The sequence below is a fragment of the Drosophila santomea genome, chromosome X (assembly GCF_016746245.2).
Source record: "Drosophila santomea strain STO CAGO 1482 chromosome X, Prin_Dsan_1.1, whole genome shotgun sequence".
In the NCBI taxonomy this organism is placed as follows: Eukaryota; Metazoa; Arthropoda; class Insecta; order Diptera; family Drosophilidae; genus Drosophila; species Drosophila santomea.
This window is the reverse complement of record NC_053021.2, coordinates 18892215-18915427: the sequence shown is the minus strand read 5'-3', so window position 1 is coordinate 18915427 and position 23213 is coordinate 18892215. Positions and strand designations below refer to the sequence as shown.

The following is a 23213-nucleotide window of genomic DNA, read 5'->3' as shown; positions in this document are numbered from 1 at the left end:
TTTCGGGTTTGGTCTCGGTTTGTGGGTTTTGTTTCTCTCGTATTTTTGTTTCTTTTCAGATTTTTCCATCCGCTTATCGCGTCGTTGGTATAGTTAAATCTCCAAAAACCAGACGACAAACAATTGCAACATTGAAAAATGTTAAATTAAATAAATAACAAGGTGGAGGTGGTTTCAATGCCTGGTTGGGCAATTTCCAAATGGAAGAATTGTGTCGCCATGGGTCACCAGCTGGGCAGTAAATCTTCGCCGGCTTGTGGCTTTTACTTGGATGTTTTTTAGCCTGACACAGCATTGTTTCAAATAGTCGAAAGCATTTTTGCTTAAGGTTACTTATCTTAAGGGCACTTTTATGTGCTGATTTAGTAGTATTTAATAAACCATATTCCTGTCATAACCATATAATTTTTGTGCCTAAGCCCCCTAATATTGACTTTTATTGATGGCAAGTCCGTTTGGTCGATAGTCACATGTCCGTTTGACATTTAATTTAATACTATGCTGCACGGCTCATCCGACTAAGTGGTGACCTCCTGAAAATGTGTCGTGTTTGTCACCCTTTCCCTGAATTTTACCTTTTTCCCCCAGCTGTCTGTCTGTCAGCTGTCTTGGCATTGCACTCGATTCTCATAATTTGCATTGACCTACACTTGTCGGCAGATTGACATTTGCCATCAGCTGTTGGACATCTCACAAGAGTGAGGCTTGCTTGGATCCAGGAAGGGATTCCCCTGATTCCCCTGATCCCCCATATCTCCTTCTTAGCCTTTGGCACGAGACAAAGCAGCAATGGGGACGAGAATTCCATATGAAACAGTGCACATGTCACAATTGCACAGAGAAAAATTTGATAATATCAAAGATTAAGTAAGTTACAGAAGCAGAAAGTGTTAGTATTTTGATCAACGAAACTTCATTTTAAGTTTTGCCAGAATCTTTCCCGATTTCTTGACGTGCATGGACCACTTTTCCCTCACCCGTAGACATATCCTCATTCATTTTTACCCTGCGGTATCTGTATCTCATGCAATTGCACATTTCCCTCATTTCTTGCAATGTTGTTGTTGTTGTGGCTGTTGTCATGTTATATAGCAAAGAATTTACTGGCTCAACTGTTTCAACTTCAATTACAGTTGGTTGTCGGAGTTTGAAGACCCAGTTTTGCGGAAAAGGGGCTCATGTCTGTCCTAAACTTGTTTGCGGTTATGTTTCGTTTCATTTTAACAAACATTCCGTTTGTTTGCTTGCGCTTAACAATGCTTAAAAAACTAAGAAATTTGTGCATAAAGGAATCTGGAATCCTTTCCAAATGACAGCCATCCTATTTTTAACTGGATCCACCGAATATTTTATTTCATGGCCTTGGCAAATAGTTTTCATTCTATTCAGGTACCCTAAATCATTCCCGATATTCAAGGAATTTCATACGGAATTTACGAACTTAAGAAAGAAAGCTTCTTTCCAAGAATATATAGGCAAGGATAGTTGAATATTGATAAGCAAAATTAGCAAGATTTTCCTGCATTTTAAAGCGTAAACAAACAATGAAAATAATTAATGTATGTACCACGTGTATAAGTTACCAATTAAATAAATTAATAGAGTTGCGGGATATATTTAAATGAATTCCATTTGTAATAATCTATAATTGCCCTACAGCATTCATCACGTTTCGCTATTTACACGAAATTCCAAAAAAATAATTAGCATCTGTGATATAAAGAAAGGGGGAAAAATGTGCAATTAATTAATTACAAAAATTCGCAAGATATTATTATAATCCAAACTGCGCCTAATTAAATGTAAAACAAGAGAGAACGCTATAGTCGAGTTCCCCGACTATCTGATACCCGTTACTCAGCTAGTGTAAGTGCGAAGGACAGTTTTTGGCGGTTTGTGGGCGTTAGAGTGGGCGTGGCCAAGAGTTTTTTGGCAAATAGATAGAAATTTACAAGACTAATACAAAAATGAAAAAATATCAAAACATTTTTCAAAAGTGTGGGCGTGGCAGCTTTGGGCGGTTTGTGGGCGTTAGAGTGGGCGTGGCAAAAAGTTTTTTTGCAAATCGATAGAAATTTTCAAGACCAATACAAAAATGAAAAAATATCAAAACATTTTTCAAAAGTGTGGGCGTGGCAGCTTTGAGCGGTTTGTGGGCGTTAGAGTGGGCGTGGCAAAAAGTTTTTTTGCAAATCGATAGAAATTTACGAGACCAATACAAAAATGAAAAAATATTAAAACATTTTTCAAAAATGTGGGCGTGGCAGTTTTGGGCGGTTTGTGGGCGTAAGAGTGGGCGTGGCAACCTGAATCGACAAACTTGCGCTGCGTCTATGTCCCTGGAGTCTGTATACTTAATCTCAACTTTCTAGCTTTTGTACTTCCTGAGATCTCGACGTTCATACGGACAGACGGACAGACGGACAGACGGACAGACGGACAGACAGACGGACGGACAGACGGACATGGCCAGATCGACTCGGCTACTGATCCTGATCAAGAATATATATACTTTATATGGTCGGAAACGCTTCCTTCTGCCTGTTACATACTTTTCAACGAATCTAGTATACCCTTTTACTCTACGAGTAACGGGTATAAAAACGTTGTATGAATGCCATATAACTAACTATTTTTTATTGTAAATATAATTTATTATGGCAATTAAGTTGGCGTCCCAACAATCTGTCGTCTTCTCAAGACTTCATTCATATTTATCAGCTGAACTTCACCTCCTTTTTTTTTGGGCCCACTCCTTTTTGAAACAGGTAAGTCTGGGAACCTGCAGCATTTTGCTGCGTTGGCTGTGCAAAACATGTTAATTTGTGGTCTACAAAATGCAACCGATGATTGCCTGAGCATTTATATGGCGTGTGTGTGTGGGCTCAATCTCAATTGATTGGGTTAATTGGTAGGGTTAAGGGGGCCAGACAAGGCCATCTGAAGTGCCGCCATCTGAGCTATTTTAAACCGATTCCCAGGGGACTTCCTACTTTCTAAGCCAAGCCAAACATTATGTAAGATCTACGGGTATTATTTGCCATATATCATATATGCATATATCACTACATCCGCTATTGTTGCTGACTTTGCTGTTGGCTTTCCGCCACAATTCATTTTCTCCCCGGTTTGATTGAATCATGTCGCGGGGATTTTAATGCAATTTTCCCAGTCCAAGACCCATTTAATTGGAATTCCAATTTGGTAGCTGCAAAAAAACAACCATACACAATCACAACAACAAGTAGGAGCAGAGATAAAATTGTTTTTCATCTCATTATTGCACAAGTGGTCAAAGTAATTCATAACACACTCGATATTGAAAAACGGCGGGAAAAGCTACTGGTTTGTGTTTATCCGCCGGCTTTTCACACGCCAGCGCAATAATAATTTATTATTTGATTAATTAATATATAACTACATCGCGGATTTACGGTTAGAGCGTTAAATCTAGCAATATTTAAGCTTCTATTTCCATTAATCAAAAAACCTTTATGTGGTTATAAATTATAGTGGCAAATATAATAAATATTAAAGAGTTAAGTACGTAGTGTAAATTAACAGAAACAGTGAGACATATCCTTAAATTTACTCCAAAGACTTATTTCTCAAATTCCTTACCCTGCAACTGAAACACATCTAAAGTGGAAAAACCCTTTTAAAACATTCCATTCAGACGTTCTCTCGTACTGCATTTCCCACCACTCCTACATGGTCGCCATTCTTTTTATTCGACAAATCTCATACAACATCTTTCACCATTTTTCCGCATTTTCCCAAATTCTAGCCCACTCGCATTGCAGCAAAATGTGCGGAAAGCAGAGTCAATTTGCTGACTTACATAGAAAGTGCATATGCAACCTTCCTGGGCGTGCCAACTTTGCCGATTTTCCCCCGAAAGTCCCAGGAAGTGCAATTTCCATATGGGGTGCTATAGCTGGAAATGCACAACACTTCGCTTGAAATAACCTCGCCAAGCTTGAAAAAAAAACACAACTGCCACATAGGTAACAAAAAAATAAACAAACAGCCCAAAAAAAAATACTTGCAAATGCTCCAAAATCTCGGGTAAAAAAGACCTGGACAGGCAGTTATATCCCGGCATCCAGGCAACGCCTCCTGGGAATTACCTTGGTTATTGTTTCAACATTTTTATCTGCCCGCCCTCGAGAACAGAGTCAAAAAAAACACAAAATGAAGAGTGTACAGGTGTAGGAGATCCACAAAAAGAGTGGGTGGTGGGTCTAGGGGCTTAGGACCCCAACTAAAAAACAAAACAAAAACAAAATGGAAGGGGGGTGCATTACATATGCCACGAGTGCGTTTGGGCATAAATCCCAATTTAATACATCCGGCTTTTAGTTTTGTACATTTTCCATCTCTATTTTTTTTCTGCCCCTTCCCCTTAATATATGTAGTATCCCCCCTTCTAAGGGTTTGGGTTTTCGAAGACTAGAAATACGTTTTCAGTTTTTTTGTTCTATCAATTGTTGTGGGTCAATGCTAAAGATGTTATAATATTTAATTAATGTTTGCTTTTGTTTCTTTTATAATATTTCTACAATTGCAATGTGCAACAGGGAAATAGTAGATAAGAATGTATTTGTCAAATAAATTCATGTCCTACATTTTTGCTCAAATACAACAGTAGTTAGTTTAACAAAACTATGTTTTCTAAGCTTGTTTTTAATTTCTGAATTAGAGCACCCAAACTTCGTTGCTGCCAAAGCTGTGAGAAATTTTTACGTACTGTCTTATTTTTATTACGTTTTTCATGTTTTTTCTGACCTCTTCTAGCCGGTTTGCAGCACTCCCCAAAGAATTTGCTGAAAACTGTTTGCTGCCCGAGCCAACATTTTCATGTTTCGTGTTTTGTATTTCGGTGTGTTGTGTATTTCTACCTTTAAGTGCTTGTTGTGGACCGCCTATGCCTATGGCGTTGCCTACCTGCCGCTAAGCTGCGATTCAGAACAATAAAAGATAAGCCAACTTAATCCCATTGGGATTGCCCCCGATCCGCGACCGAAAAACCAGGCATGTCAGTATATCGCTGCAGTGCGCTGCTGCTGCTTTTATATGATTGTTTTCATTGAAATAGAAACTTATCAGTATCAGTTGGCCCCTGGAACACAATCGTGGCACAAAAAGAACACACAAATGGCATTACATGGAGCGGAAAAACTTTGATAGGCGCCAGGCGCGATCGCGATTGTGGAGCGAACGATTGAATCACTCGGCGGGAATAACTCCGATACGCAATCAAGGTCAAAGGTTCAACACCGAACACCGAAGAGAAGTTCGCATAGACTTTTTGATACCCACTGATAAAGTCTGGTATAACATGTTAACAAGTGTATTTACGACTGCAATCGAAAGAGACGGCAACAACAAGAGAATGTCAGCAAGTGAATGACTAAGCTCTGACCTCTCTTTCATCTGCAATCCTCCATCTCTTTCAGCAACTTAGTTTTGTAACCCATTCAACTTGTCACCCATTTTCGCTTATCAATTTCAATTTCACTTTCAGTTTTTATTTCCATTTTCCAGCTCACTGCAACGCGATAAGCCTGCTGTCGTCCCTTTCTTTCACCTACCATCGGTCTCTTTCTCTTTTCCTGGCTCTGATACACAGAATATACATATGCAGTATATTTTAAATTGAAATTAACAATATATGATTAATATTTTGAAATATGCAAGATATAGTACGAACAACAAGACTGCTTTAGTTTTTAATAAAAATATATTAAGCCGATAATAGTGTTGCCCTGATTTTTTGTAGTGCACCTTAGAAACACTTCAATTAGCTTTGGGAAAATAAAAAAATAAAATCAACTCTAAAGCGACACACTCAGCACATTGGAATGCATTTTCGACTTGCGACAAAGTTGAAGTCAAAGTTTAGTTGAAGGCCAACTGCAGCTTAATACCTCTTCTTCTCCCCAGCCTCCGCCGGCTGCCTTCTTAGCTTCTTCTTGTTTAAGCCAAAGAGAAGCCCCACAAAATGCACTAAAAGGCAGACACAATAAATGCAAAAAAAACAAAAAAAAACTAAGATAGGTACAGATATAATACGCGTTTGTATAAAAAATAAGAAAAAAGAGAAAAACCGCCAGTCGAGACACATTTTAGCAATAAAAGCAAACTGCGAAGAAGTTGAGGAATATAAGAGGAAAATAAACAACAATAACTACAGCAACACAAACAACAATACGCGGGGCAGCAAATCACGGCGGCAGAACGAGAAGAAGCGCGAACCAGGTAATCAGCACTACCAAAATGGCACAGTGGGTCAAAGCAAAATAAAAAAGATAACATTGCTAGTATATGTGCAACCAAAGTTGACTGTTGCTAAGCATAAATAAAAATTACAATAGCAAAATACTTTTAAAATCAGCATACCTAAAATAAGTAAGTTCTACAGACATGCAATTATGCTGAATTTGTACATACTACATCACTTAATGCATATGGAAATTTAGCCACTACTTGCGCTTTCGACCCACTGTGCCCACAGGAAGCCGCCAAGAAGAAGCATTGGAGGGAAAAAGCGAGCCAAACAAAAGGTAAAACGTACATGTAGTTGAGCAGCTGCTGCTTTTCCCTGCTTTCTGCTCTCCGATCGCGTTTACCTGGTGTCCCTTCTTTCGCCTCTCGCCACTCACCTCTCACCTTTGCCCTCCCCTTGGCGTTACCTGTTCGCTCCGCGGAGGAAGTAGGGATGGAAGGGAAGAAAGAGGCAATAAACCTGCTGCAACGACCCGAAAAATTTGCATCAGCGGAGGGAAACGGGAAGGAAGTGGGACAGAAATGCATCGAAATTCCCAGGCATTTATGAAATATTTCCATAATTTTATAACGAATTGTGCCACTCGAACAAATTGCGGTAAACATTGCGTTTTCCCCTTTTTATGGCTTAAAACATGTGTTAGCATTTGTATACAAACTTGCATATGCATGTACATTTTTTGTGTTACATTTATTTTAGTTGATTTTCATTAGAGTTCGTTGAAATACTCATAATTTTATATATTTTATTTATATTTTTTACCCCTATACTTTTTTTTGTTTAGATGCACAGCTTTTCGAATGTAAATAGAGCAAGCAATTTAATTTGAATGCACTAGTTTTTTATTAAAATACATTATTCTTCGCAGTGTATGTGTAGGTGCAAAACGGATTATCTAAATACGGCTGGATGGCAGGTAACGACATAGAAATAATAATCCGGAACTTTCCACACGGCTTAAGCCAAGCCAAAACGGAAAAAAAGAAACCCACAAGCGAACCAAATCGAAATTTAATAAACGAAATGCAATCCAAAACAGAAAGTGTAATTGTCGGATTGTCGAATGAACATTCAATATGTATGTACACAAATGCCAAAACCAAAAACGTATTTTTCTTCCGACTTGGTTTACATATGTACACATATGCATATACATATATATAAAAACCAGTGAAAGTTCTCAGCGAACGTGTCGCAACATAATTAAACATGAAAACCACTGCAGCAGCAAAAACTTACCTCACTTCCAGTCGATTGTAATTCCAATTAATTGCTCGTAGGGGCGAAATCCAAATCCATTTGATTCTTGAAATAAAAAACCAAAAAAACACTCAGAGATAACCGAAAAATTTAATAATAAAAATCTTGGAGGGGATTTTTCTTCACAATTTCACAATGTCTTTGATTTTCGATAACGTGTTTATTTAATACTGTTTCGTACACTTTGGATAAATGTCAAATATTATAATGTAGTTTAAATTGTACCTTAGTACTTTATTATTGCTAAGGATGTTCACTTGTTTTTACATACATATGTTTTGGAATGCAAGTAACTTTGTTTGCAGTATTAAAACAAGTTCTACTCATGAAATATGCAACAATTTGTCAAATGATGGCACTTAAACAACTTTAATGGGCTTTTTATTGTTGTGGGTACTATTTACGTTATTTGCCTCTTAAATAATAAATACTTTGCAAAAGAACTGTATTTTAATCACATTTATTTGCGTTCTTATATTGTTTGCTCTGCCGTAACCATTTACTTTGTTTTTGCAGTAAGTTGAAACTGAAATTGTTTAAGTGGCGGACAAACAAAAACGAACACCTGCAACGCTTGCAACTTGCACAAGCTTGTCGACATTTACCGTTGTTCTGGTGCTGCTGCTGTTGCTGTTGCGCCTGCGCTGCGTCGCCGTCGACGTCGAAAAACGCTGCCACTTGCAACGTTTGTATTTCTTTATTTAGCAATTTTGCTGGTTGCGCGTGCGTGCAACTCACACTGCACAGAAAAAAAAACGAAAACAGAACGAAACCACCGACAACAAACTCCGCTAAAAGAAACCGACGGATAACAACGAATTAACGACGAGAACGAAACAACGCGACACGATCGCCGATCACGCAAACAAGATACTGGAGTGTGACCGTATTGGGTAGATCGCAATATACCACGCGGCTTACTGAAATGTGCTAAAAAAGGCCAGGCCAGATGGGCACACCCCAGACTCGCACCACAAAGATCGTGGTTGGTGTCCGCGCTAAGGGAACGAATATTTTATCGAGAATCTAGCTAGTATTTAGCTCTGCTTGCCTATTAATACGTATTTATTTGATATAATAATACATAAAAATAAATACATTTACTTAGCAATTATTCAATCTTAAAACCAAAAGCGTATCAATTGCTTGTTTATTTTATAGCTAAATTCAGCTACTCTTGGTGATCTACATTTGGCATCACTGTCAGAGCTAGGCAGCATTTCCCTGACGTCTGGCAACTCTGCGATCAGCTGTTTGAAAACTTTCAACTTTATTTCCAAACAAATACACATTTTAATTTGATTTCCCCAAGGAAATATAGTCGGATAAAAGCCAAACTCTATGAGCCTTATTTGCCGAGGACTTGGCTCGTCCTTGAGGCCCATTCTCCGCGCTCTCCACCCCCTGCTCGCCAACGAAAACATCGAAGCACAAAGGTCACCGCTGATAAGCAAGCGTTTTTACGCCGGCAAGAGAAGGGAGATGGATTTGAAGTATCTAAATCAAAAGGAGGCCATCGAGGTGGACCAGGAGCTCTTCACGGAGTACAAGTTCAGTGTGGATCAGCTAATGGAGCTGGCCGGCTTGAGTTGCGCCCACGCAGTGGCCAAATGCTTTCCAGCGGAGAAGCATCCGCGGATTCTCGTTTGCTGTGGACCGGGCAACAATGGTGGCGACGGCTTGGTGGCCGCCCGGCACCTCTCCTTGATGGGCTACACACCCACCATTTACTATCCAAAGCCGACGGCCAAGCCGCTCTTCGAGAACCTCAGCCACCAGTGCCAAATGATGGACATCTGCGGCGTGATGGAGTGTCCTTCGGTGGCGACTGCCGCCAGTGACTATGACCTCATACTGGACGCGCTCTTTGGATTCAGCTTCAAGCCGCCAGTGCGAGCGGACTTTGTCGCCGTCGTGGAACTGCTGCAGCAGACCAAATTGCCAATTGCCAGGTGGGATTCGTTTTGCTTTGCCATCATATGAATTCTAAACTAATGTTGCATCCTGCTTGCAGCGTGGACATACCAAGCGGCTGGGATGTGGAGAAGGGCAAACTGACTGAATGCGATGTGGAACCGGCTCTGCTCATTTCCCTGACTGCGCCCAAGCTTTGTGCCCGCCATTTCCGCGGAGAACATCACTACTTGGGCGGCAGATTCGTGCCGCCCGCTCTGCAGCGCAAATACGGACTGAATCTGCCTACTTATCCGGGCAACGAACTGTGCGTCAAGCTGTGATTTATACATGTGGGCCTGTGAATGATGGATTTATCCAAATAAACGATGGAGACTTGAGCTGCGTCCCCGGTTTTTCGAATGGGTTTTTTTAATTGAAACAGTGCAGCAAACACAAAATTCAATCAAAAACTGATTTATTTTTGGTAAAACTTTAATTTATCTTTAAGCTAATAAAAAAAATAGTGGTCTTAAAATGAATTTTACTTTAAAAAACGATTTATTTCGTTTCAAAATAATGCTTGTAACTGTTTGAAAAGCTTCTCTGGTTAGGTTTTACAAAGTTTCAAGTTGGTCTCCCTTGTGTTTTATTTTATATATTACATATTATATAAAGACTACGATTGGAAAGCTAATAAATTACTAGTTCCCTATTATCCGGATCTATCTATCTATTTGTACAAGCGATTGTAGTTCTTGCGCCGGCGATCCTCCTCGAAATTGTTGTTCCTGGCCCACTCCTTGAGGTTGCCCTTGGAGCGCAGCATGGCGGACTTGGAGTCCACGTCGCGCAGCACGAAGGGCGAGAATCCAGCCGTGTAATCCTGATCCAAAGCGTTCGTCTTGGTCTTGGCCACGCGCGACGGCATCTGCCTGGGCATGGGCTGATCCTCGAACAGGATGGGATTCCTTGAGTGCTTGCCGCCGTGGAAACGCGGCAGACTCTGGTTCTTGTACTTGTTGGTCAGCGGACGGCGCGTATTGATGTGTATCACCTGGCGACCGTTCTCGTCCAGGCTGACGGCAACGCGTTTCAGTGTCTTGTTGCCACAATTGGGGCAGAACACCTTGGTCATGATGCTGGTGGTCCTGTAGCAGGCATAGCATCGCAGTATATACGTGCGCAGCTGTTTGATGATGCGGCCGTTGAGGGCGGCCAGGTGGAGATTGAGCTGCTTGAGCACGTTCTGCAGGGCGTAATCGGTGGTCATGCAGGCCACGGGCGGCACTTCGTCCGTTTCCACCTTGCCCTCGAGCGCTTTCTTGGCCTTCTTGATGTTTGAGTGCGTGATCCAGCCATCGTCACCCACGTCGTCGTCGAGATTTTGGCTCTGTTGTGTTTCCTGTGGCTCGGATACCTCCTCATCTACTTCGGCCGGCTGGGAGACCAGCAGTTCGGACAGCTCTTGCTCTTCCTCGGCACTGGGTGCGCATTTGAGCTGTTCGAACAGCTTGTCCAGCTCCTCCTGACTGGGCTCCTGGTCTGGTTCCTCCTCCGTTTGGATGGACTCGCTGGAAAATGGTTCCTTGCCAGCCAACTGGGCTTCAATGGCGGCTTTAACAGTGTCTTGGGATTCATCGCCTTCCTGCTCATCCTCGGCAGCATCCTCCTCCTGTGAGTCCTCTTCTTCCTCTTCTGAATCCTCGTCCTCTTCCTCCTCTTCGCCCTCGGGCATGTACCACCCGACCAGTCTCTTGTTATTGGCATCCTGCATCTCCTCGGGCTTCTCCTTGGATGCAATGGTCTGTGCCATCACGGGCTCCTGGCGCAGGTGATCAGTGCCCACGTTGTCCGCTTCCAGTTCGTAGGTGAGCGAGATCACTTTCAGATCAATCCCCGACAGACTCGCATAGTCTCCGGTTTTCTTGGCGAACTCCACGCAGTGTTTAATGCTCTCCGGACGAGGCTCGCGCACCTGGAGGTCGAAGGGCAGGACGCAGAGGCGACGAATCTGGCGCTTGTTGCGCACCTCGGCCACCACATCCGGTACGGTGAGCACCTGCTCCGCATATTCCTGGAGGGGATTAGTTGCGGCGTTAGGTGGTTCAAATGGCGAATCTATGGATGACTTACGTTCAGGGGCACTGCGTTTATGAAGGCTGTGGTGTCCGCCACCAGGAACTTGATCTTTTCGCTCGTTTCGGCCATTTTCCGTGGTACTTTTCACATGAAAAACAATGCACGGCAAAAAAATAACAATTTCTGCACGTGTCGGGATTAGTGTGGCCGTGCTTCGTTGCCCGTTACTATTGGGTATGCTAAAAATACCAAAAAGTGTTTAGTTTTACCTAATAAAAGTTTAAATAAGCGGTAAGCAAAGCTAATCGATGCAGTCTTTAGAATGTTATCAAGAGCCAATCAATGAATTGGTCTATCAAATAAATTCATATCAAAATATTTGTATTTGTTACTTAGACTTTCGAACGGACTTTGGCTAAAATAACATATTTACCTAGCTAATTACAAAAATACATGCACAATAACACATGATTATGATTAATATTAACATAAAAACAGATTAGAGAAGATTTAGTAAATTGTCTGACTTGAGGAAACTAATGATTTGCATGAGATTTTCGAAAAATCGGTCAGTTTGATTTAAATAAATACGTATATTTATATTTTTATTATATTTCTATTCTTTTATTAATTGGCAATGGAATATTCTAGGGCGCGTGCGATATATGGATCTGCAATCGCAGTACGGTCACACTGCCCTCCCCAATTTAGCTGACAGTTCCATCTCTAGTTTTCAAGCCAAAAATGGCGAAGTTTTCATTCTGAATTCGTACTGATAGCAATCGGAATTAGTGAAAAGTGCTCGATTTGAACGGAACGGAGCTAATCCGTCGGATTTAGTGAAAGCGCAGACGAGCGGTAACAGCCGAATCAATCCAGTGGTTACGGTATGTGGGGCCATTGGCAAACCGCCGCCGTAGCGGCTTCCACTGCCGCCCCTCCTCCGCAACCGTCGGTTCCGCCGCCTCTACCGAACGCCCCGCCCCCTCCGCCTCCCTCGGACGCGTCCGCCGGAGCACCCCCATCCGCTCAGCCGGCTGCAACCGGAGCAACTGCACCAGCGACTGCTGCAGCCACATCCGCTGCATTCAACCCCTATAGCAGCGGCCAGGCGACGGGGGCCGGCAACCCCTATGAACAGTATACGGCTGCCCAGTACGCGGCCATGACCCCCGAGCAGCAGTACGCCCTGCAGCACCACTGGCACCAGTGGCAGACGTACCAGGCGGAGTACGCCAAGTGGCATGCCCAGTACGGCGAGCAGGTGGGTCTAGTCTGGTCATACTCCACGAACTTTCTACAATATTAGTCTTTTAATCGTTTAGTATAAGCGTGAAATGGCTGCAGCCGCGGCGGTGGCCACAACCACCGCGGTTCAAGGCGTACCCGCGCCCACGGTCGCAGATCCTTCACCGGCTCCCGTTCCAGTGGTCAGTGCACCCGGTCCGCAGGCCTATCCTGCCGCGCAGAACTATTACCAAGGCGTTACCGCCTCACCGGCACCGCCAACGACACCCGTTGCCGGCGCGGGAGTGCCGCCAGTGCCCGGAAAGATCACGGCCCAGCCGCAGATGTACAACCAGCCGCCGCCGCCGCCACCACAAAATAGCGGTTACAATCAGCATTCGAATTCCAATCAGAATGACAACCAAGGCATGTGGTCAGGGCCACCGCCCATGCATCATCCGCCGCCGAATAGATATAGTGGCGTTCAAATGAACCAGATGAACTACAACAATGCCGGACCAGACAACATGGGATTCCCCAATCTCCAGCAGCCGCCACCGTCCCTGCAGAGACCAAATCCTCAGCAGCAGACGCAGTCGAACAACACGGACCATGGCCAGTGGGGAAACAACAATCGCGGCAACAATAATCGTCCTCCCTGGGATACCAGTGGTCCGCCGCCTGATATTTCCGGGCAACCAAATCGCTGGGATGGTCCGCCGCCGCCAAATGATGCCAACAATCGCTGGAATGCACCGTCATTTAACAATAACAACAATGATAGCAATCGCCGTTGGGATGGGACTTCTAATCAAGCGCCGTCTGGCGGGGATCAGCAACAGAATCGTTGGATGAGCGAACCACCGCCAAGCATTCCGAATCCCAATCAGCAGAATCAGAATCACTGGTTAAGCGGACCACCACCGAGTATTAGTGATAGCAAAAGCAACCAGCCACAGAATCCCCGCCAGAATCGCTGGCAAGGCATCAATTCCGATATCGACACACCGCCTATGAGGATCAACAACAAGACAAACACCTTCCGCAATAGCTGGGGAGATGGAGGTGGCGATGGCAACCAAAACCAAAACCAAAACAAGAATCCATTCAACAAGAGCTCACAGTCTGATTTTGGCCCAGATCAGAACTCTGGCAATAACAACAACTTTGGTCAGCGAACAGGAAACTATGGCAACAGCTATAATAACCAAGATCACAATAGTGCGGGAGGAGGCAACTTTGGCGGCGGAGGTGACGGCTTTGGAGACGGAAGCGGTGGCAACCAAGGCCAGGACAGCTTTGGTGGACGAGGAGGAGGACCCGGCAATAATAATAAGAACAACTTTAATAACAATCGCCGCCAGAGCAATCGTTGGGATAACAATCGCAACCAGGGATTTTCCGATGAGAGAGGCGGAGGCGGTGGCGATTCTGGTCCAGGCGGCTATAACCAAAATCGTGGCAATTTCAACCAGCGCAACAGCTTCAATCAACAGAATCAGTCGAATCAGCAGAACCGCAACCAACAGCAATCCTCCGATCTGGACGAGGCCAGTTTCGATCGCCTGTTCGACCAGTGGGAGCAGCAGTTCGAAGACTGGAAGCGCGCCAATGCCAATCATCCGGATCGCGACGAGTATCGCCGCTACGAGGAGGAGTTCGAGAAGCAGCGACGTCGCATCGCGGAGCGAAGAGAGCAGATGCGCCGACGTCGCCAACAGCAGATGAGTGGCTCTGCTGGATCGGGATCAGGATCAGGATCAGGAGGCTCGACCACTGACATGCCAAAGGAAGCAGCTACCGGTGATACCACAGCCGAGGAGCAGCAGCCCAATGAGGAGCCATTCGGTGGACAAGGCAATTTCGCTGGCCAGGGTCCTCGAACTGGACATGGCTTTGGTGACCAGGGCGCCGGCTCGGGACCCAATTTCGGACAGGGCAATAGACAGTCCGGAAAACCGAGTCATTTTGGCAAAGAGAATCGCGCCTTCGAAAGCGCCGGAGTTCCGGCATTCAGAGGCAACCGAGGACCGCCACCGGGAATGCAAAATCAGTACCAAACCGCCAAGCAGCCAGAGGAATCGCAGGGAAGTCCAACTAAGTCGGCGACATCAAATGAGAATTCCCCTGATGGAAAGACAGCAATAACGCCAGCTCCACCAGTAGCTCCACCGATTGCATCACTGCCTCCGCCCGAAGTCACACCAGCTCCAGCTCCAGCTCCAGCTGCACCAGTAGGGCCAGATCCGCCAGAGGCTCCGTCCACGCAGCCTCCTTCGGTTACCTCCAATCCCGGCAAGCGCCGGCAGTCCGCTGCTCCCACCCCATTGCCCGCCAAGCAAGTCAAACCGGAGGAACCCATATTCACCATTTCCCTGGACGACGACGACGACGAGGAGGAGGAGGAGACACAGGTCGCGCCAGACACGCCCATGGGCAGCTTTTTTAAGAAAAACGATGGCATCCCCGGTCTGGATTTGGTGGCCGATGGCAATGACAAGAATAATGCGTCCTCAGTCTTCGGGTTGGGGCTCAAGGACTCAGACGAAACAAAAGCGACTGATGCCCCTGCAAAACCGGCAGAGAAGTCCGCAGTCGCCAAAAAGAGCAACGAATCTCTAAGCAACGCCCTCAAGGATCCGAATTTCATCAACAATCTCTCCCAGGCGGTGGCCAATGTACAGGAGCGCGAGCAGCGCGATCGCCAGGAGCAACATGAGGAACAGGAATCGGGAACGGATGGACGTCCTCTCTCCTTCGCCGAGTGGCAGCGCAAGAAGAACAGCGGCAACGAAAGCAAGTCGCAGGATTCGCGCGACTCGTTGAGTACCAGTAGCGGCGAGAGACCGGACAACAGCGGCCCACCTGGTGGTTTCGGTCCAGGACATGGTCCAGGCGCAGTTTCGGGCAACAGAGCCGGTTCTCGTCCAAATTCTGGACCTGGCTTTGGCCCTGGTCCGGGTCCAGGTCCAAACGATGGATCACGCTTTGAAGGCTTTGGACCGAATCAAGTGCCTGGAAATAACTTCATCGACTTCGATGGCAATGGTCCACCTGGCTTTGGTCCACCGGGCAGAAACTTTGGACCCAACGGTCCAGGCTCACGTGGACCCAACTTCGGCCCCAACTTTGGCCATGGCCCAGGCGGTCCGGGTGGCCCATTCTTTGGACCAAATGGACCGGGACCAGGTCCCAATTTCGGACCAAACTTCAGACCCAATGGCCCCAACTTTGGACCAAACTTTGGGCCCAATTTCGGGCCGGGTCCTGGTTCCCGCAACTACGGACCTCACGGACCTCGCGGACCCGATGGTCCATTCGGTCCGCGGCGTGATGACTTCGGCGGTCCGCCGTTTGGCGGTCCAGGACCCTACTTCGGACCCAACCAACCCGGTCCCAACATGCGCGGTTTCAACGGTGGACCCAACAGTGATAATCCCTTCCGCCGGCAAGGCGGACCACCCGGTCCAGGTTTCGGCGACGATGATCTGGGCGCAGGACCACCAAGAGGACCCAGGAACTTCGGCAACCGCAACAGCTTTGGAAATAATGGCGGCGGCGGCGGCGGAGGGCCCAACCACCGCAAGAACTGGAATGACGGGTATGTGTCCTCAAGCCGTTTTTAAGTTTTTTGACTTGATGAACTATTGTTTCAAAACGTATTCAACGTATTCAATAATATCGAATGTTATATCTTGGCAAAAATGGTGGGAAAGGGGGGCGAAAGAAGATTCTTGCCCCCTTTGTGCTCTTCTAAAATCCAATATCAATTGTCGTCTGATTGTCTGCGGAAGATATGGGAGCGTTATCTTTGCAAGAGCACTTGCTTTCAGTTTTATTTTTCGATGGTATCATCTGCAAATATGTTGGTTTTCTTTTTACACTTTTGGGAAAGTGTATGTAGGGCTGCATGTTTACAAATTATCTTTGAAATGTTAATACAAACCCACACCTTAACCATTCAGTAATTAGTTGATTTTTGTATACAAGTACAGCTGCTATTTGCATTTATAGTTAGTGTTTTGAGTGTTTATTATGAATAATCAATCCATGCGATAGGTAAAAACCCAAACATTATCTAAAACCTGTGGGGCGTCGAAGCGATTGTTTGTCCGATTTGTACTACCGATGGATTTTTGAGTATGATGTAAGCAATCTGCTTCCAGCTCTTTTCACATTACCCATATCCGTGAGAGTCCTTGTTCAGATCGCATATACATGTACTATATATCGTGTTCATTGGACGAAATCGTTGGATCTTATTCCGCTCGATCCCAAACTTACCCACTCGTTGTACCCTTTCACTTTCTCTATCTGTTTTGATATCATCCAATTTAATGTAGTGCACTTGTGCGCAGGCCTTTTTCTAGTTATCGTTAATGCTGGAATTTCGATTCCAACCCCGTTTTTTTCTTCTTCTCTTTTACTTTTATGCAATACTGATAAATACTGAATGTAAACACATAATTTAAACAATGTTACAAACGAACGATAACAAAAAACGAAAACGAATACAAACCAACACGCGAATGAATATCTAAACGGTGGTATTCATTATTGGCGATGTCCCCGATACATATGCATTTATGCATATATCCACGTATCCACGTATCCACCAATCTGTGTCTGATCCATTGTCTGTGCAGCAAGAGAAGGGGGCGGTAGGAAGCTCCAGCAACGGCAGCAGCAGCGCAGAAACTGATCTCTGAACACTCGAAACCGGGATCTGATTAGGCGATTAGATGACAGATTTTCTTTTGGGGGAGCGGCTATCGAAAGGGCAGTTCATAACGCCCCTCGAACATACACATATACATACATATATAACTAGCTATATACACACATCGCAGCGACCAGAAGTCCAGAAGTGAGATCGATACTTAGAGATTAAGGATACACGCATCTGGCACATACATATGAATCTAATTTTGTTGCCTTGGATTGTAAATTATTTGTACGTTCTTTTGCCCTGCAATATCACTTAGAAAAAGCCCAAGCTCTGGTTCAATTATTTAGTACCTATCTAAGTTGTGTTCGTTTAAAATCAACGCGATTAAATAAGTAACTACTTTGTTTTACTTAAGAAAAACATTAAGATCAACCACAACAACAATATCTCCATTTGAGTAATATGTAACTCTTTTTATAGCGCGAAGTTATTTAAGTCGTATATGTTAAATATATACTATGGAATTTAATATCAATAAAGGAAGACAAAACACAAGTAACGTTATTGGGGCATACATGATCCTTTGTAGTCCTGCAGAAACTTTCCCTCTATGGTCAACTGTCCGTCTGCAAATGAATCCTTGTTTATACCAAATTCAACATCCAAATACATCCGATCGCTAAACTTTGGTTTTGGTTAATTTTTAAATATTTCTATAGTTAATATATCAATAATTCGGGGTAAGGAATACTCTCAGGATCTGTTTAAAAAACTGTTGCGAAACACAAAGTAATATCTTGAAATATTCTGCTGCTGTATACCATTGGTTTTTGTTGAACAAACCAATTGGTTTATTCGTTGGAAGTGCACTTGATAAGGTTTTGGAATCAAACAAATCTGAATCCGTCCGCTTCCTTATTTTGCACATTGTGTAAATAGTATTTTTCCGCAATATTCTCTGTGAATTATCCTATATTATTGAAATTATCCATTGTCCGATTAAGAAAGCATCAAAAAGCATTTATATTATTTTCAAAATAATATAGTAAATAATCATGTTGTCCTAATAAAATTTAAATTTAAAATGCTATACAATTGGTTCCGATTAAATTCGTTGTCCGCTTTATTATGCAATTTTGTAGCTATTCCGTTTCCCAAATCAAGCCAACATTTTCCGATTTCATTAGGATTTTAGTGCATAACCACTTTGATACGTTGATGCTATTTATTTTGCCTTTTGAAAGTGTAGAAACTATTTATAAGCTATGCCGCTTGCCTATTCTAAGTTTAGGGCCAAAAATATAATACATCTTTCATTGCTGACCTGCAATTTTTTTAGGGGCAGTGGGGCATGTATGTAGATAGTGCACCTGCCCCTATGTCCACTGCCACGCCCCCCTTATCTTAACTTATACAAACAACTATTTTAGTACATTTCAACCGAAGTAAAAGTTCAAGTGTTTTTCTTTTGGTTTTTAAACATTAAAAACCTAAAAAAAAATAATATACAATATACAAAAATATTTAAAAATGAAATAAACCAAACAAATTGCCGCAATAATAAATCAACCAACGTAAACGTAACCATTGTATACTAAAATCGCCAATGGTGTGTTCCACCTACCACCTTCCATCACTGAAAAAAAAAAACAAAACAAACAAAAACTAAAGGCCGGAGCAGCAACAGCAGCAACAATTCCCCGGCAACCGCAACCAGAATGAACCCATCTATCGACCGATGAAGGTATTCGACTATTCCAATAACCCAACGGCCGCCAAGGTGATCGATTATGGCCACAAGTCGGGTGATGGCAACCCCATCGATGGGCCTTCCGGCGGTCTAAGTGCCGCCGACAGAATTCCAGAATTTAGACCAGTGAAGACCTTCGAGTATGGCCACTCCTCGTTCACGGGATCGAATCGCATGGGAATGCCAGGTGGAATGGGAATGGGAATGGGCGAAATGGATGGAGATCACAAGCAAGCGATGACAGGTGGCCCCAATCGCGGAATGGCAGCGGGACCAGGTGGATTGGGAGGACCCGGTGGACCCGGTGGACCCGGTGGACCAGGAGGTCCGGGTAACAAGCGTAAGAATAAGAAAAAAAACAAACAACAAAAGAAGGAGGAGCAATTGAAGTTCAGTCAAAACCTACAGTTCCAATCGAATTCGGTTGATGAACGTAGTTCCACAAATCGTGAACAGGGTGACGAGGTAAGTGGTCAGCACAGTTCAAGCCTCTATCTTGGCCTCTAATCCTGTCTATGAATACATTCCAGCAGCGTAACCAGAATGAATTCCAAAACCAGAGCGAATTTCCGGATCAGGGCGAGGGTTTGCAGGATAATGAAGAACACAATGATCTCGAAGATATTTCCGATGGCGAAGAGTAAGTTCAAGATGTTAATGCTTTTTAATCTGGTTTGCTGACTGCATTGTACTTAACGCTGTTCCACTTTTCATCAGTGCTCTGCAAACTATTGATTGCGATGATGACAACGAAGAGCTGCCACCGCCGCCATCGATGACCAGATATAATCAGGGAAATCATAATCAAAACCAGTATAATCCCTTCCCGGCCAATCCGCTGGGTCACCAACAAGGAGGTGACGAATCGGATAAGTTGGCTCCACCGCCGCCGCCAACCATGTCACTTTTCCCCTCGGCAGCCAATGCCAATGAGAAAATTCCTGACCTTGTGACGGCTCCCAATCTGGAGATGTGCGTGCCGACCAATGAGAATCGCAATACGATCTCTGTGGATGAAGTGCTCTTGAATCCTGGTCGCATGACCCGTCCCAAGCGCATCTGTATCATTTTGCGTGGCCCTCCTGGCTGCGGCAAATCGCATGTAGCCCGCCTTATCAAGGAGAAGGAGCTGGAGATGGGCGGTGCCAATCCGCGCATTCTCAGCATTGATGATTACTTCATCATTGAGAACGACTACGAGGAGAAGTGCCCCAAAACGGGCAAGAAGGTGAGAAGATGCGTAGTTAATTATAAGTTGTTAGTTACACTATAGTTCTTCATTTGCTTTCTGCAGATACCCAAAAAAGAGATATTATACGAATATGATGACACCATGGAGGAGACCTACATGCAGTACCTAGTTAAGTCGTTCAAAAAGACACTTAGCGACAATCTGTACGATTTCATAATCGTGGATTGCAACAACAATTCCCTGCGCACTCTGAACGAATTTTATTGTCACGCCAAAGACTCGAATTTTGTGGTGGGTCCATGGTCAACGCATCAATGCTTCTTTGAGCGATGCTACATATGTATATTTTTTTTGTTTGTATTTACTATAGCCCTACATAGTGGACCTGCACTGCGATCTAGAGACGTGCCTCGGTAGAAACTCTCACCAGCGCACCGAGAACGAGATCCGTGTGGTGCTGGACAACTGGTGCAACACACCGCTGCAGTACATCAAACTGGACGTGAGCTCGCTCCTTGAAAATGTGGTCGAAATGGAAGATGTTGAGGACATGGCTACGGTAACTATGCACTAAGTGGTGCGACGCAAAGGTGGCTGCTACTGTGTCGCCGCGGAGCAGGAGATGGTGGATCTCATGGACTGGCCAGTGGGTCGGTGGCCAGTCCGGAGTTTTCAAGCTGAATCAAAATCTAGTCATGTTTAGTGTTTAAGAGATTGATCAACACAATGATACCTTTATTTCTGACCTGGCCGGGCCAAGTCCTTTCAAAAAACACAATGCAAACGCTAAATGAAAACGATAGGAAAGCGCACTCCTAGACTAAGTTCTAAACTGCAATCGAATCCTTATTATATAAACTCCAAATATATATATATTCCCATTTTATGACATGCAATATGTGCACCGCTAGTCTTAGTCTAAGAAACAATTTCGAACGTACGATTAAGCTTTAAGTAAAGGCAACTATGCAAGCTGGGTCAAGCAAACGTTTTGTTGATTTATGGCGGCTTCGTTTCATTTCCAGGACGATAATGCCTGCGCCGGCGATGGGGCGACTGTGGGAACTTCAGCGGCATACGAGGATGCGGCTGTCGAGGAGACAGACGACAGCAATAGCGCCGACGCCTCCAACGACGTAAGTGTTACTGCTAATTGCATCGACTGATTGGATTCATTTTGAGACATATGTGTGGTGTTTGCGTAGAGAAAATAATGGGTTTATTATTAAATTATTGCTTGTTTGCAAGAAGATTGGATTTTTTGTATCCCATAAAATGTACAAATGTGAACTAAATATTGTAGTATCTCGACTCGTAGGATATAAGATAAAAAGATATGATTATAAATTTAACATCTGCTTTAAATTCCAAGAATTAAAAATGTTGTAGCTCATAGCATTATATTTAACGCTCTTACAATCAATTTGAAAATTCAGGTAAACGCTGCATGATTAGAAATGTAAACTAACAAGTAGTCGCTGTTGATTAGTCTCATTATTCGACAAGAATCAATCCAGTCAGTCAGCAGGTCAATCAGAAATAATCGGGCAACTAGTGACTAAATGGGTTGTGATCATCGTATCGGTAAACACTCCTCTAAACTTTCCTGAAATTCTCCCATTGCACTCTACTATTTAATCCGGCCAACCCAATCGTGCGTTTCGTGTGCTCCCCGTGCAGTGCGGTTTCCTGAAAAGCAAATGGGAACGCGACACCACCGAGGATAATCTAGGTGAGTCCCCATTAACTTGACCTGCGTTACCAAACTCGCACAACTAACCAAATTCCTCGTTTCAGCCCGCTTGGATGGCACCAAGCGTCTGATGCAGAACCGCAGGACCGCCAGCATGGCCGACTATCTCCAGCTGGAGGATTGGGAACCACCCACAACCTCGGCCAATGGCAAGAAGCGGGTGAGTACAACTAAACTTGGATTAGAAAACAAGCAAAGAACTAGTGGCGTGTTTTCCACATGATAGAGAAGAGGATAGCTATACGTATTGCTATCTCTTCTGGTTGAGCAAGTGAAATATCTCACAGAGTGAATACTGTAACAATAGCGGATGTTTTTCATCCGATAGCATCCGTTTCTTGCTAGCATTTATTTACCAAATTTTAGTTACTCAAAAACATTCATTCTGTTTTAGGTGCGCTGGGCGGACATCGAGGAAAAGCGCTCGCAGGAGAAGATGCGAGCCATTGGCTTTGTGGTGGGTCAGACCGACTGGAACCGCATGATGGATCCCAATGCGGGCAGTCGGGCACTGAATAAAACCAAGTATATAGAGCGCATCAAGCGTCGCTAGACGTCAATTACACGCACGCCACAAATTACAAATTCCAAGTGACAAAAAGCAAAAAACAAACAAAAACTGGCAGCTTTTCCACTCACCAAACACAAAGCATTTCCACATACATCGGGCTTCATCAGGCGGCCACAAAAGGCTGCCTGATCCCGAATTACATGTAATCATTACTCATCCAAATGCAATCAGTATAATTTTGAAATAATCAGTCATTCTTACGGCTGCATTTAGAAAAACGAATTCAATTTCGTTGACCGGCACGAACAGCCGCGTTTGAAACCATAGAACACAATACATAGAAGCATGTTACAAATACGGATGTATTTTAATTGTAAATTAAAACTGGATTGTAAATTGAAAATGGATAGCACATCCCGTCATTTTTTTTTTGTTAACTTATGTAGTTTGACGAAATATAAATGAATTTTATGTATGTAAATGGACATAATGTTTACTTCAAGTTGGCGGGTTCATCGAACTTCTGCTGCTATCCCTGTTTCCTGCGTGACAGCTGTCTCTGTTGCTCCGTAAACAACCATTGACAG

General features: G+C 44.0%; 4 protein-coding genes across 7 annotated transcripts in view; 2 read left to right on the top strand and 2 right to left on the bottom strand.

The window, feature by feature from the left end:
- LOC120456472 overlaps nucleotides 1–8413 on the bottom strand; it is a 48466-nt gene extending 40053 nt beyond the window's left edge. Inside the window, exons 1-2 of the mRNA XM_039643330.1 lie at nucleotides 8155–8413; nucleotides 7529–7594 (exon numbers count right to left, since the gene is read on the bottom strand). The gene's annotated coding sequence lies outside the window, so the exon portion shown is untranslated. The remainder of the gene's footprint in view (nucleotides 1–7528; nucleotides 7595–8154) is intronic.
- Nucleotides 8414–8778: 365 nt separating this feature from the next.
- LOC120456316 (NAD(P)H-hydrate epimerase) lies at nucleotides 8779–9843 on the top strand. The gene is made up of 2 exons (XM_039643070.2): nucleotides 8779–9501; nucleotides 9564–9843. Exons 1-2 carry the CDS (start codon nucleotides 8891–8893, stop codon nucleotides 9784–9786), a joined length of 834 nt encoding a protein of 277 aa, XP_039499004.1. The 5' UTR covers nucleotides 8779–8890; the 3' UTR covers nucleotides 9787–9843.
- Nucleotides 9844–10057: 214 nt separating this feature from the next.
- Nucleotides 10058–11744, bottom strand: LOC120456314 (RNA-binding protein NOB1). The gene is made up of 2 exons (XM_039643069.1): nucleotides 11579–11744; nucleotides 10058–11519 (listed from the first exon to the last, which is right to left on the bottom strand). The coding sequence occupies exons 1-2, from the start codon at nucleotides 11651–11653 to the stop codon at nucleotides 10176–10178; spliced, it is 1419 nt and encodes a 472-aa protein (XP_039499003.1). The 5' UTR covers nucleotides 11654–11744; the 3' UTR covers nucleotides 10058–10175.
- A 497-nt stretch (nucleotides 11745–12241) lies between these two features.
- LOC120454975 (collagen alpha-1(I) chain) lies at nucleotides 12242–23107 on the top strand. 4 transcript variants are annotated; one of them, XM_039640759.2, is made up of 11 exons: nucleotides 12243–12788; nucleotides 12850–16352; nucleotides 19092–19635; nucleotides 19704–19810; nucleotides 19888–20398; nucleotides 20465–20653; nucleotides 20733–20921; nucleotides 21388–21498; nucleotides 22043–22094; nucleotides 22160–22275; nucleotides 22510–23107. In XM_039640759.2, the coding sequence occupies exons 1-11, from the start codon at nucleotides 12414–12416 to the stop codon at nucleotides 22666–22668; spliced, it is 5856 nt and encodes a 1951-aa protein (XP_039496693.1). In that variant the 5' UTR covers nucleotides 12243–12413; the 3' UTR covers nucleotides 22669–23107. The 4 variants fall into 4 exon arrangements, with proteins under 4 accessions (XP_039496694.1, XP_039496695.1, XP_039496693.1 ...); XM_039640758.2 differs by having other exon boundaries at nucleotides 19701–19810; XM_039640760.2 differs by lacking the exons at nucleotides 19092–19635; nucleotides 19704–19810; nucleotides 19888–20398; ... (1 more) ...; nucleotides 20733–20921; nucleotides 22510–23107 and having other exon boundaries at nucleotides 12242–12788.
- The last annotated feature ends 106 nt before the right edge of the window (nucleotides 23108–23213 follow it).

What these genes read in the sequence shown, in the direction of transcription:
- LOC120456316 (XM_039643070.2), top strand. Translation starts at nt 8,891, where the DNA reads ATGAGCCTTATTTGCCGAGGACTTGGCTCGTCCTTGAGGCCCATTCTC. An exon ending in ACCAAATTGCCAATTGCCAG is followed by an intron (nt 9,502 to 9,563) that starts GTGGGATTCGTT and finishes TCCTGCTTGCAG; the next exon opens with CGTGGACATACCAAGCGGCT.
- LOC120454975 (XM_039640758.2), top strand. Translation starts at nt 12,414, where the DNA reads ATGTGGGGCCATTGGCAAACCGCCGCCGTAGCGGCTTCCACTGCCGCC. An exon ending in ATCGTGAACAGGGTGACGAG is followed by an intron (nt 19,636 to 19,700) that starts GTAAGTGGTCAG and finishes AATACATTCCAG; the next exon opens with CAGCGTAACCAGAATGAATT. An exon ending in GATATTTCCGATGGCGAAGA is followed by an intron (nt 19,811 to 19,887) that starts GTAAGTTCAAGA and finishes ACTTTTCATCAG; the next exon opens with TGCTCTGCAAACTATTGATT.
- LOC120456314 (XM_039643069.1), bottom strand. Translation starts at nt 11,653, where the DNA reads ATGGCCGAAACGAGCGAAAAGATCAAGTTCCTGGTGGCGGACACCACA. An exon ending in TAAACGCAGTGCCCCTGAAC is followed by an intron (nt 11,520 to 11,578) that starts GTAAGTCATCCA and finishes AATCCCCTCCAG; the next exon opens with GAATATGCGGAGCAGGTGCT.